Source organism: Saccostrea echinata, unplaced genomic scaffold (genome assembly GCF_033153115.1).
Source record: "Saccostrea echinata isolate AGI-Se365-2 ecotype Australia unplaced genomic scaffold, CSIRO_AGI_Sech_v1 ptg000038l, whole genome shotgun sequence".
NCBI lineage: Eukaryota > Metazoa > Mollusca > Bivalvia > Ostreida > Ostreidae > Saccostrea > Saccostrea echinata.
The window spans coordinates 2,211,145-2,222,974 of NW_026889787.1; the positions used below are offsets into that span (position 1 = coordinate 2,211,145).

The 11,830-nt window shown below is 33.1% G+C and overlaps 1 protein-coding gene and 1 long non-coding RNA gene across 2 annotated transcripts; both read right to left on the reverse strand.

The window, feature by feature from the left end:
- Positions 1-1,774: 1,774 nt before the first annotated feature.
- Positions 1,775-2,905, reverse strand: LOC133200339 (uncharacterized). The gene is made up of 3 exons (XR_009722911.1): positions 2,867-2,905; positions 2,155-2,230; positions 1,775-1,821 (listed from the first exon to the last, which is right to left on the reverse strand). It is a non-coding gene; the product is annotated as an uncharacterized LOC133200339 (long non-coding RNA).
- Positions 2,906-7,672: 4,767 nt separating this feature from the next.
- LOC133200289 (baculoviral IAP repeat-containing protein 3-like) lies at positions 7,673-11,281 on the reverse strand. Its single transcript, XM_061336109.1, has 5 exons — positions 9,463-11,281; positions 9,196-9,367; positions 8,243-8,413; positions 8,068-8,136; positions 7,673-7,935 (listed from the first exon to the last, which is right to left on the reverse strand). The coding sequence occupies exons 1-5, from the start codon at positions 11,254-11,256 to the stop codon at positions 7,739-7,741; spliced, it is 2,403 nt and encodes an 800-aa protein (XP_061192093.1). The 5' UTR covers positions 11,257-11,281; the 3' UTR covers positions 7,673-7,738.
- Positions 11,282-11,830: the final 549 nt, after the last annotated feature.

The following is an 11,830-nucleotide window of genomic DNA, read 5'->3' on the forward strand; positions in this document are numbered from 1 at the left end:
GCCTAAAATTTGCCGCAACATCCATCATGTAAATGAACTGGAAAATGCCCATGGTTAAAAATATTGAAAGATTCAGTCATTTGTGATAAAAAAAATAAAAATATAGACAGCCCCTATCAATGATAAAACATTTATTCTTCCTCAGTAGACACACGGAAAAATATCTCCAACAGAACTTAGTTTTTTTTTTTTTTTTTTTTTTTTTTTTTATACATATGTGATTATTTTAGTTATCAAACCTTCAACTGTTTATGGATTCTAGACTTTAAAAGTTTTAAGAACAGGAGGAAGGGATTGGGGTGCTTACTCCTGTATTTAATGACTTGTTTTCCTTTCTACAGATCTAACCCCCCCTCCCCCTCACCAGTTTGCCTCTGGCTCCTTTGATACCATATAGCTTACTGGCATGTTAAAAATGAATTATTAAACAGTGTTTACATCAGGTTTTACTTCTTTGGGTATTGTAGCACAAATCATATTGGCGGGGGGGGGGGGGGGGGGCTTTAGTCTCATGTTTTTGAGTAATTATCAATCAATGCGCAAACAAGATAATCATAGTAAAAAACTTTGTATTCAAGAAACAGATATTCTGTTAAAGAACAGATGAACACAATATACATGCTGAAATTTAGATCTTCTTGTACCCCAAAGCACAGACAGGCGCATAGCCAGAATGGAAGTGAAATGTACGCAGAGAACGGCTGGGGTCCGCTTTGAGACCAGTGGGTCCAGATGAGGGCCCAGGGGCGAAGTCCCTGGAAGCTCATGGTTTTTTACCAAATATTTCATTCAAAATCATGCCATTTCGATTTTCTTTAGAAAATACAAGACATAGTAATATTGTTTTTAACACAAAGTTAAATACTTCCGTTCAAATTTATTGTATACATGTAGTTTATTGTATACATGTAGAGGCTGAATATTTTTTAAAAAGATATATTGGTATCATCTTTCGGCAACAAATATAATTAATAATTTCAATTTTTAACAAAAAAAATATTTCAAATCATATTCTAGTTGATCACAGCATTCAACGGTTGATATTTTCTCAAAGATCTTAAAATAAATTATCAATTTGTTATAGAAGAATTACAAATTAATGAATGTTTTATTTGGTTTTGGCAATGATTTAATAAAACATTGCAATTTTTTTTTTAATTTTTTTTTTATAAAGACATGGTAATATAGAATTTGAATTTGAATCGAAACAGTATGAGATAAAATAATTTGAAACACAAATATTTGCTGGATGGTATTGATATTTTTTCTCTTCTCACAAATCTCCCCCCCCCCCCCATTTTTTTTAATTTGTAAACGATGTGTACGCACCTGCGTATTTGCGTATAAGCAGCTACGCGCCTGTCAGAATACATGCAAGTAAAGATACTCAAATCTTAACAGCCTTCAAACTTTCACACCACTGTACTGTTAAAAATTCAAAGTATTAGTTATCTAGAAAATTTATTTAATTAAAAACAGCCTTTCAAATTCAAAGACAAGCTGTGAAGGGATTTCTGAGCAGGTGCAAAATATTTCAAACAGTCCACAGTTCAAACAGTTCTTCTGGATAAAATCAATTCTGAAAACAAAATGAAATACCATTATGGAAGGTTCATTGGTGTTTTAAAAAAGTGATACTCAAAACAATGCATTGAGTAACATGGAAAGCATATACATGACTCTACTGTTTTAATTATCAAAACATTTCAATAATCTTGCTAGGAATATGTATGGTTTAGAGCTTATATGGAGCATACCTTTTTATCTCATTGGTGGAAACACTTGCTGCCTGAATGAATTGTTCAAATTGTTTGGGAGTAGCTACAACACAATATATATGTAATGAGTGAAAAACATAATGATTATACTATTGTAGAATGAAATGACATTGCATTGTACAAAACAAACCATGCTTTACTATATTTTCTGAAATTCACAAAATAAATGGAAACAAACTTTTGATACAAAACTTTTCTGGGAAATTGAAACCTATGACATTTGCAAAAGTAGAATTGGTAGCTATTCTTAATTTAAGTAAAAAAAAATCAATATACTAGAGATAACATTTAATTCTTTCACCTATACAACATTAAAAAAAATATTTAACACTGGCATACTATAAAATTAATGTGAAATGCTTTAGTGTGATCATACCCAGTGGAGAAATTGATGCATCTATTTTGATAGTTCTAGCTGATGTAAATGCCAGTTTTAACCAGTTCTGTGATAGCTACAATGACAAAAGAATTATACATATAAACAGTACATAAATACATGTATACACATATAAGACTGACTTAATGTACATGTAGTCAGACAAATGAAAATTCAAACATTTTATCTTCATTAATGTAGAAATTCTACAAATTTACAGCCTAGTGATACAGATAGTAAAAGTTCTATGATGAATTTAAAATATGAAACACTGGTAATAACTGAAATCTTAAAATTCACATATTTTTGATTGCCAGAGGTATAAATTAAAATTTATAGGGTCTTATACTCTTGTATGTACAGTGCACATACATTGTACACTGTGCAGTTTGACTTCACAAATACATTGTAAGTGTGACTGCATCTAAATTATACTATTTGATATCATGACGTGCTGTGCTTATATTATGTTACATGTTTTGTACATGTATGCCAAAGGACAACATCATTGCATATTTAAAAGTGTGCAACTTTCATATTGTGTGTGTTTGTGTGTACGTGTGTGTGTGTGGGGGGGGGGGGTACACACAAGGCACTGCATTGCAGTTTGTGACGGACTGTAACAATACATCTTATTGTACATGTTCAACTTTATTTTACATCGATGTAAAGAATAATATGTCTACATGTTAATACCTATGCACATACACACCTTAATGAACAGAAAGGGACCTAGGGAGGTAGTGCGGATCGTCTCGACAAGTTTTCCATGATTTCCCGAAATAACGTCATCATCTTCTCATCAAAAGGATAAACAAGGCCCAGGTCTCTTATTTTATCTCTATTCTCTTTAAAGATTGCCTGATTGTTGCATTTATCCACTGCATATCTCAGCTGCTGTCGCCACGTTTTCATTCCGTGTCACCGAGTGCAAGCGCTTTGCTGAAGCCGAATGCAGCCAAACGACACAATTAAAAGAGAATTATTTCGAAGACGTGTTGTTACTATATAAGAGAAAATCGCTAATGTTTATTTATTTAAACCTGAAAATACAGACATTCATTACAAATTCTCGCAATCATCATTAAACAGCTTTTTTGAGCTCTATTTCCTTATATGGATCTATCAAGGCGGAGCAACTGTCATGACGTCAAACCTCATTATGACCTCATTACCATATAATCTTCATGTGTAGCCTTAACTGTACTGCGATTTTCTCATTTGATCGGAATTTGAGGAAACTTATACCGGACTGTACATTTTTACCGTTATTCAACTTAAAACTTTACTAAAAGAAGTTATACAACTGAGATGTTGATATTTGTTCAGCAATACCAGCAAACTTTGGAATATTTTGCTTCTAAATATACCTTGTTTCAGTTAAAAAAAATAGAGCATGCCCTTGCGCCGAAGCATTTTTGTTGATGTCCGTTATAATCTTGTGTAGTAGAGAACAATGACGTCATAATATGACGTCATTATGTGTACTGGCTATCTCATGTCATGGGTACCAAGTTTGTATTAGACAGTAAGTTTGAACTTTCTCTGTATAATAGATAAAGTCCTTAAGCATTTCAATCAGTTTATTTGCATAGAAATGCCTATACCTAGCCTTAACTCACCTGCGTGCATGTATATTTTATTGATTCTATATTTTGTTCTACTCTTCAAACATGTCATTAATTGTACTGTTATTTACTAAAACAAAAATATAGAAGAAAAAATTCTCATTTGTACCTTCATTTAATTAAATCAATCATGTTGAATGAGACGTTTGTAAGAAAACATCTGTACATTTAACAGAGAAAGTGTTTAAAGATGATGTGCCTGGGATCATACTTACGTGTAGATGTACGAGGGTTGTTAAAAAAAGTTCGCGGACAAATTCTATTGTGCGCGGAATATTTGCATTAAACCAGCGAAACTTTGCAGATAAGAACTTGAGGTATTTTCCAATAATTATGCAAAAATTTGATTTTTTTCAATGCTCCGTAAAAAATTTACAGCTAAATTATTATGATAAGATATGCTTCACGGAGCATGTCAATTTATTGAAAGCTTTTTTTTTTGTACGCACATTTCCTAATTGAAATAATGTACATTTTAAGCGCCTACAAATGCACGGTATTTTACATGACGTCAGAATAATAGTTAAAAGTCATTTTGTGAAAATTTCAATTAAATTGGAAAATTTTTGACCGTTTTTATCGCTGAATATGGATGACCAGCTCTTGAAAATTAAGTCAAAAACATTAACGTCACTGGACGTCATGGAGCACCGGGCCGTCATAAAATTCTGTGTGCAAGCAGGAAAATCGCCGATGGAGACCAAAATGTTCTTAGATGCTGCTGGAGATGGTCCACATGTGTCTAGAACAATGGTATACAAATGGCATCAGAGGTTTAAAGATGGAAGGACTGATATTTTTGATGATGAGCGAACAAGAAGACCACAAGAAGTGGATAATAGTATAACTGAATCGGTGCTTGGGGAATTAAATAATGACAGGAGAGTCACTGTGCGTGATATTGCAGAGAAATTCGACTTCAGTGTTCCAACAATACATCATATAATTACAAAAAAATCTTGACTTTCAAAAAATTTGTGCACGGTGGGTGACCAGATTGCTCTCTGCGGATGAAAAACAAAGGCGGGTATCTGCATCCAGCGAATTTTTACGACGCTGTAAAAATGAAGGTGACACGTTTCTTAGTCGAATAATCACTACAGATGAGACCTGAGTTACACCACTTTGATCCGGAAACCAAGCAACAATCCAGCATGTGGAAGAGGAAAGGGTCGCCACCACCTAAGAAAGCAAAGGTGACAAGATCTGTCGGAAAACACATGTTTATCATGTTCATGGACATAAGAGGAATGATATTAACTCATGCCGTTCCGAGTGGACAGACTGTCAACGCTAACTATTATTCAAAGGTAAATAATTAAGTCAATGAAAATTATACTAAAACTTATTAAAATTATTTTTTTTTAATTTATTTATTTATTTATTTTTTTTTTTTTTTTCGAAAATGCTTGTGAGCAATTTTTAATTTGTTATGAGAGATTTTCATGAAATTGGTTATAAAATTCATAACACACAATTTCATTGAAGGTTGTTCGCCGTGACTTGATTCAGGCCTTACGAAAGAAGCGTCCGGAGGTTGCTGCTAATTTAAGTTCAATAATATTTCACCAGGACAATGCTCCAGCACATACTGCACAGTCAACCATGTTGGAAATCGATTTACTGGATTTTGAGCTCTTGCAGTACCCCCCCCCCCCCATACAGCCCGGATCTTGCGCCTATGGATTTTGCTTTATTTCCATATCTAAAGGCGAAACTGCATGGACAGAGATTTTCTGACCTGAAAGATCTACGATATACCACGAAAGACATCATACAAAAACTTGACAAATCATGGTATAAAGATACATTTTATAAATGGGTTAAAAGACATGAAAAGTGTGTGGAACTGAAAGGTTTGCAGTCATGTTGTTTGACGTCACCTGACGTCGTAGAAATATCAAGTGGTGCTCCGTGGATCCTATTCCCGCAAAGTAAAAATCGTTGTATATTTTGATATTTTTATTAAATTCATCTGATTTTTTGAATACTTATCATCAATTGCTGGTCATTTAATAAAACTTGCATCATCCTTTAAAGAACACTGTAATTTTCCCCTAAATCACTTTGTCCGCGAACTTTTCTAACGACCCTCGTATATGTATCGATACAAATGCTTAAGATTATAGTAAACAAGTAGTATAGTTTGAATATGCATTGTTTTTTTTTTTATTTAAATATCACAGGGAATACGAATTCTTCAAGAAAATAAGATTTAGTTCCATTTTTTTCTAACTTTTGATTCTTTTTTATTTATATATATTTTGAAAGAAATAACTTCTTCCACTAGTCTAAAGTTGTATTTTTATTTTGTAAAATGTTTTAATTATAAAATATCTATTTATTTTGAATGCATTGTGCATCTATCAATAAATTTTTTATATACTTTTAAAACTTCTAACCTGCCACTCTTTTTTTTCAAAAGCTTCACAATCTTTCCTATGCGACAATATGATATCAAAACATCACGAGGTTTCTGTTAGTAATGATCGTCTTTTAACACCAAGAAAGCACTGAAGAATATCGTGAAAAGAAAAATCGAGCTCGTGTATTGTATTGTAAATGATTTTGTTCTCTTTGATTTTCGTTTTTGGTGTCCTTAAACAAAATCCTTTACTAAAGAAAAGCATTTCATTTCAAATAAATGCAGCACATTCACAGAAGAACCTCTGGTATATTGCAAGCTGGTTGCAGTATAAAAGAGGTAAGGTTTTGCAAAATTTCTCATTTGAGAAATCTGAATTAACAGTTGTCGAGCATTTATCCATGCAAATGGTGGTCACAAGCAATATTAGGCTTTTCCATTTATTTCATCAGTAATTCAAACAATATCAATTAATAATGAAATAAATACTCTTTTTTTATGAAAATTACATATGGGTTTAAAAGCAACTCATATGTAATTTTCATTAAAACGTGATTATTTATTTATTTATTATTATTTATTCGTAAGATGTGACCAATACTAACATCGCAAATTGCATGCCTACACCGTTGCCTGAAAGTATCCATTAAAATGGTGGGCTAGAAGTTTTGGTTAGTATATGCAAAACTGTAGGGGTTCCCCCACTGAATTAGAAATTAGAGATTCTTCAGTTAGTACGTTCTTCAGTAGTGTGACAAAGACGATTGCTTCCTTGTTGTAGAGGTTCTCAAAATCTTGACTCATCTACTCTTCCGCGTTCCGTCCATTCATTAAAACCAACAAGTCATTATCAATATTAGGAGTCAATCAACACAAACAGGAAGTAAAACATTGTGCTGACGTCATTCTTTTGTTGTCCTCAGCATGAGTCCGGTAATGATTCGAAGTTTATTGAATTTTTCTATTGTTTAGTTGTTTGATTCTAACATTTGAATTTAAATGGCGTAGTTTTAAATAAGACTTATTTTAACAAAACGTTTTCTGTTTAAATCCATCAACACCGAAAACAGCTTGACTTTTTCTCAGAAATTGAAATTTAAGTGTCAATTTAAAAAAAAAAACTCTTATTGAACATCTGACGTAGTTAACATCTTTTAAGTTTGACATTTAGTAACCTCGGATATGTAATCAATGTAAGAATTAAAATACATCTACGTACACTTGTATATTCTTTAATACCAAACAGCTATTCATCAAATTAAATGCATGTAATGCATTCTATCACACTTTTTCTTGAAGTCCATTGTATTATCTTCAATTTAACAGGTTTCCCTTTATTTATCGTCAATTAAAACATGATATAAAAACATCTTATAATAAATTCTTCGCAAAAAATATAATATTTATTGAGGTAGCTAGACAGTTGACGTAACAAGTTTCTTTGGCACAAATATCAAAAATATTCATGATTATTATTTGCTTATAAAATAAAAAATTAAATAGAAATGTAATTTCACATTCCATTACGTAAATTACGTAGGTTTATTATATGTATGTCATTCTTTATAGCTAAAAATATTCCAAAGCATCATTAAACCAGCCATGTTTTAACTGTTCCTTTCACAAACTGTCGACATATTGGACACTTCCTCATGGCCGGAGCACAGTCTGGACAACAGCAGAGATGACCACAAGGTAACATGGCGATAGATGCGTCGTTCTCAAGACAAATTTTACAAAGTCGAAGATCTTTCAGTTTTCTGTTTTCTTCAATGAGTGACTTTGTATCTTAATGATAAAATAATGGTAAAAACTGTACTGAATGATCTTTGCTGCTATTCAAACCATGGTATGTAAAGCAATTTAGTAAGATTGATTTTACAATTATCTCATTTAATAATTTCATTGAATCAATTGTACCTTCTAATGTCATCGACGAAAATGATTGACTGGCATCCCATTTGTTTTCTGGATTACGTGTCTCAGAATCTAAAAAAAGAAAAGGATGTTCTCTCTCATTTCTTTTTCCAAAGAAAATGTCTATTTCTCTTGGAAAATAATGATTTCTACTGATAAGAATAAATTATCAACTCACCATTTCCAACTTTTATATTTCCTTCAGAGCGTTCCTTGCTTGTCTTTTCAATGTTGTTTGGTGTCAATTCTGACGATGCTGAAGCAGAGGAAGGTAACGTGTCTCCTGGGTTTCTATCCTTTTGATCCAAAAGGATATCTAGCAATTCTTCAGCCTTGATATGCATAGCCTCTGAAATGTTTGTACATGTCATAACTTTGCTAAGTAAAAAATAAACTGTGTAAAAGTTTCATCATAGAATGGATATAATGTAGATCAGGCGTTATCTTATTTACAATACAGATTGTCAATATAAAATTATCGCAATTAACACATTGAAACTAATCAAAAATTGAAGAACATATCACAGTAAAGTGCATATTTCTTTATCAAATACTCATGAAAAGAATACATCCTAATTCAGACATTTAGCTATGATCTACATTTCAACTACCAGGTCATTTTTTACAACGTCATCTTTCGAATAGGACATTAAGGCAAGTATAAATATGAGGTTTTTTAAAGCTAATACATTTATATCATCAGAAATGTTGGAATGACATACTGATTGAACCATAGTTTACATAAAAACTTTGACCATTGAGATATTACGCACTTTATTTTATGTAAGAACCCACTTCCAAGCAAAAGCAACTTTTATGTTAAGTAATATAATTTTATGTTGCACCTTCCGGTATTTGTGCCGACAAAAAATTTCACTCAAACGTCAAAGGAGTCTGACTTTTGAGTTACAATCTCTAAACAAGGGTATAACTTAAAACTCAAGAGTTAGTCTGTTTGATGTTATCGTTTTTCCTCTTTCCTGGTAGATTTGAACTGGGGATTTTTTTTTTACTCAACAGCTCATCTGTGCTTCCCATTATTGGTCCGACGAAGGACCCTTATATTAAAACAACTTTATACACTACTGATGTATAAGATATTTATTATGAAAACTGTTATAAAAAATATACCCTTTGTTTCTTTCAAGAGATCAAATGCCTCCTGGATTTTTTGATTTGAGTATCCCATTTCCAGTAAACTTAAAAATGCTGAATGTGTAATCACATTCTGAATTTGTGACTGTGTCTTTTCTGATCCACTCGCTTGGTCGTCAATGTAACCATTAGTTTGTTCTGTTGTCTCCTTCAAATTAAAATTTGCAGATTTTGCAAAATCAACATCGTGGTAAAATAAAGAGCACAAATAGAATATAGCATTTACATTAGCATGTGACCTACTTGGTGTTCAATCTGCACCAGTGCAACAAACTCGTCCCCTTTGTTTTGTCTCAGGAAAGCACACTTTGGAAACCATCTAGCATGTTCTGTCCAAGGATCGTCTCCAGGTTCCCAATTTCGCAATCCTCCTCCACAGAAGAAGCATCGGGTGTAGTCTCCATATCCTGCATAGAAAAACCCTGCCACAGCAAGGTCTCTGGGGGTTTGGGTGATACTGGAAGGCCAATCCGCAAATGCACTGATTCTGACCGCTAACACTGCATATGAAGGGTACTTTGGACGATCAAAGTTTATACCAAGCGGATCTAATTCTCGAATAAATGCATTAATCTTCTCTTGTTGAGCCCTTGCTCTTGTGAGTTGATCACTTGATGTTCTGCTTGGAGAATGGTTTTGTACAGAGCCATTTTGCAAGTCATATCTGTCCTTTTCTGTTCTTGGTACCTCTTCATTGGTTATTTGAGCATTGTGTGGAAGTCTATCAGCATGTAAATTTTCGCTTCTAGCACTTTGGAGATTTGCTCGTCGATTTTCACAATTTTCATCAAAACTATTTACTTGATTTCCATTGATTTGCACATTACTTGTAGAACACGAATTCAGAAGTGGACAGGCAGGAGAGGAAGTACGGTGAATAACATCTACATCATCCTCCTTTCGCCAGTTACTCTTTTGGAATCCACAAGCAAAACAAATAACTGTGTCACTTTCACCGGAATAATAAAATCCTTGACGAGCAAGTTTCACTGTTGAAACTGACTTTGAAGAAGGGAAGTTGTGAAATGAACGGAGTCTAATTAACTCCAAATTCATTGAATGCAATGAAGAATTTACTTCATTGCTTTCTTTGCTTTGAGTAATTTCTCTTTGTACAAATTCGTCAAGGCTCCTGGCATTTCCAAATACCGGGAAAAGATGAATGGATTGATTTGGCATTTGATCTATTCCAGAAAAAAGGAATCTTAGATTTTCAGGCAATTTTGGATATTTGTGATTTCTATAAATGATGGGATGCTCGTGTTTCTTATGATTTTTTGAAACACTTCGACGATCAAATTCTATCATTTTTTCTTTGATTTTTTGTAAAATGTCAGAGTACCTCACTGGCAATGGACGCATTTTTAGGTATTTTCTATAAATTTGATTAGCTGTATCTTTACATCCTTCTAACGGGAATGAATGTCTAAGCTTTGATGTGTACTCTGTTTTTAAGTAGTATATTTCAGTACCTTGATGGAAATGTTTCACAACATTTTTCGGTGTTTGCTTTGTTGTAGCTAACAATCTTGATTTTGGTTTGGAAAATATTTTGCATTTCTGCTTCTTCTCGTTCATTGATACTACTTTATTTTTGCTACAGAATACAGTTGGGACATTTTTTACATCTCGTTCAATTGTATGAACTATTCTTTCGATTATTTCTACATGTTTGTAAAGACGAGCACTGGGGTATCCATCATTATGATACCTACACTTTTTTACATTCTTTCCTCTCTTTGATGGTTGTATAAACATATGGTCTTTGCATTTTTCTTTGTCTTTGTCATTTGATTTCAACAATGATTTTCCAATTCCTTTTGATTCAAAACCATGTTTGCTGCAAGATTCTTTGATATGATGATTTTCCTCGACATTCGTCAGACACTTTGCATTTTCTGTGCTTGTGGACTTTTCTTCCCCTTTCGGGCTCATGTGCCATTTATAGTCTGCACCAATATTATCATCGTGGAAAACAACCTCCTTTTCTTGATCATTTTTTCTTGATCTTAACTCTTTCGCGTCCTCGTAATTCATCTATCTCAACCTGATTTCGCCTTTCTTTGGTTTTGAATATAGTGACCTAAAGTAAATGAAAAATTCAAGGGTTATAATCAAAAGATTTTTATTAAATCAAACCACTATAACTTTGAACAATATCTTTACTTACTTTCGAACCGATTCTCTGTCTTCGATGAAAGAATGACATGTTTTATCTACCTCTGGACAATATAGTCTGGAAAGATACATCTAATTTCTTCCATTTTATCTACAAAGAACAGTTCGTGAAATATTACTGGCTTTTTTTATATTTGTTGGAAATTCATTTATTTAACAATCACCGACACTCTCAAGGTCGTAACTAGGCTCAAATTTTTAGTGAGGCAAGGGAACTTGGGACCACCCGAAGATCCCAAGCGGGTAGTATCCTGATTGGGATCTTCGGGGGAAGGGCGGGGACTCCCGAAACCTGGGCCCCGTTGTACAAAAGAACTTACGACTAAGACCAAATGAAATTTTTCAAATAACTTTCTAGCTGACATATATTTAAAATGGTTTTAATTTTTTACAAGAATTTTGAAACATATTTTTATGCTAATAATTTTTAACT

What these genes read in the sequence shown, in the direction of transcription:
- LOC133200289 (XM_061336109.1), bottom strand. Translation starts at nt 11,256, where the DNA reads ATGAATTACGAGGACGCGAAAGAGTTAAGATCAAGAAAAAATGATCAA. An exon ending in TCTCTTGAAAGAAACAAAGG is followed by an intron (nt 8,414 to 9,195) that starts GTATATTTTTTA and finishes CAAACATTTCAG; the next exon opens with AGGCTATGCATATCAAGGCT. An exon ending in TTCGTCGATGACATTAGAAG is followed by an intron (nt 7,936 to 8,067) that starts GTACAATTGATT and finishes TTTATCATTAAG; the next exon opens with ATACAAAGTCACTCATTGAA.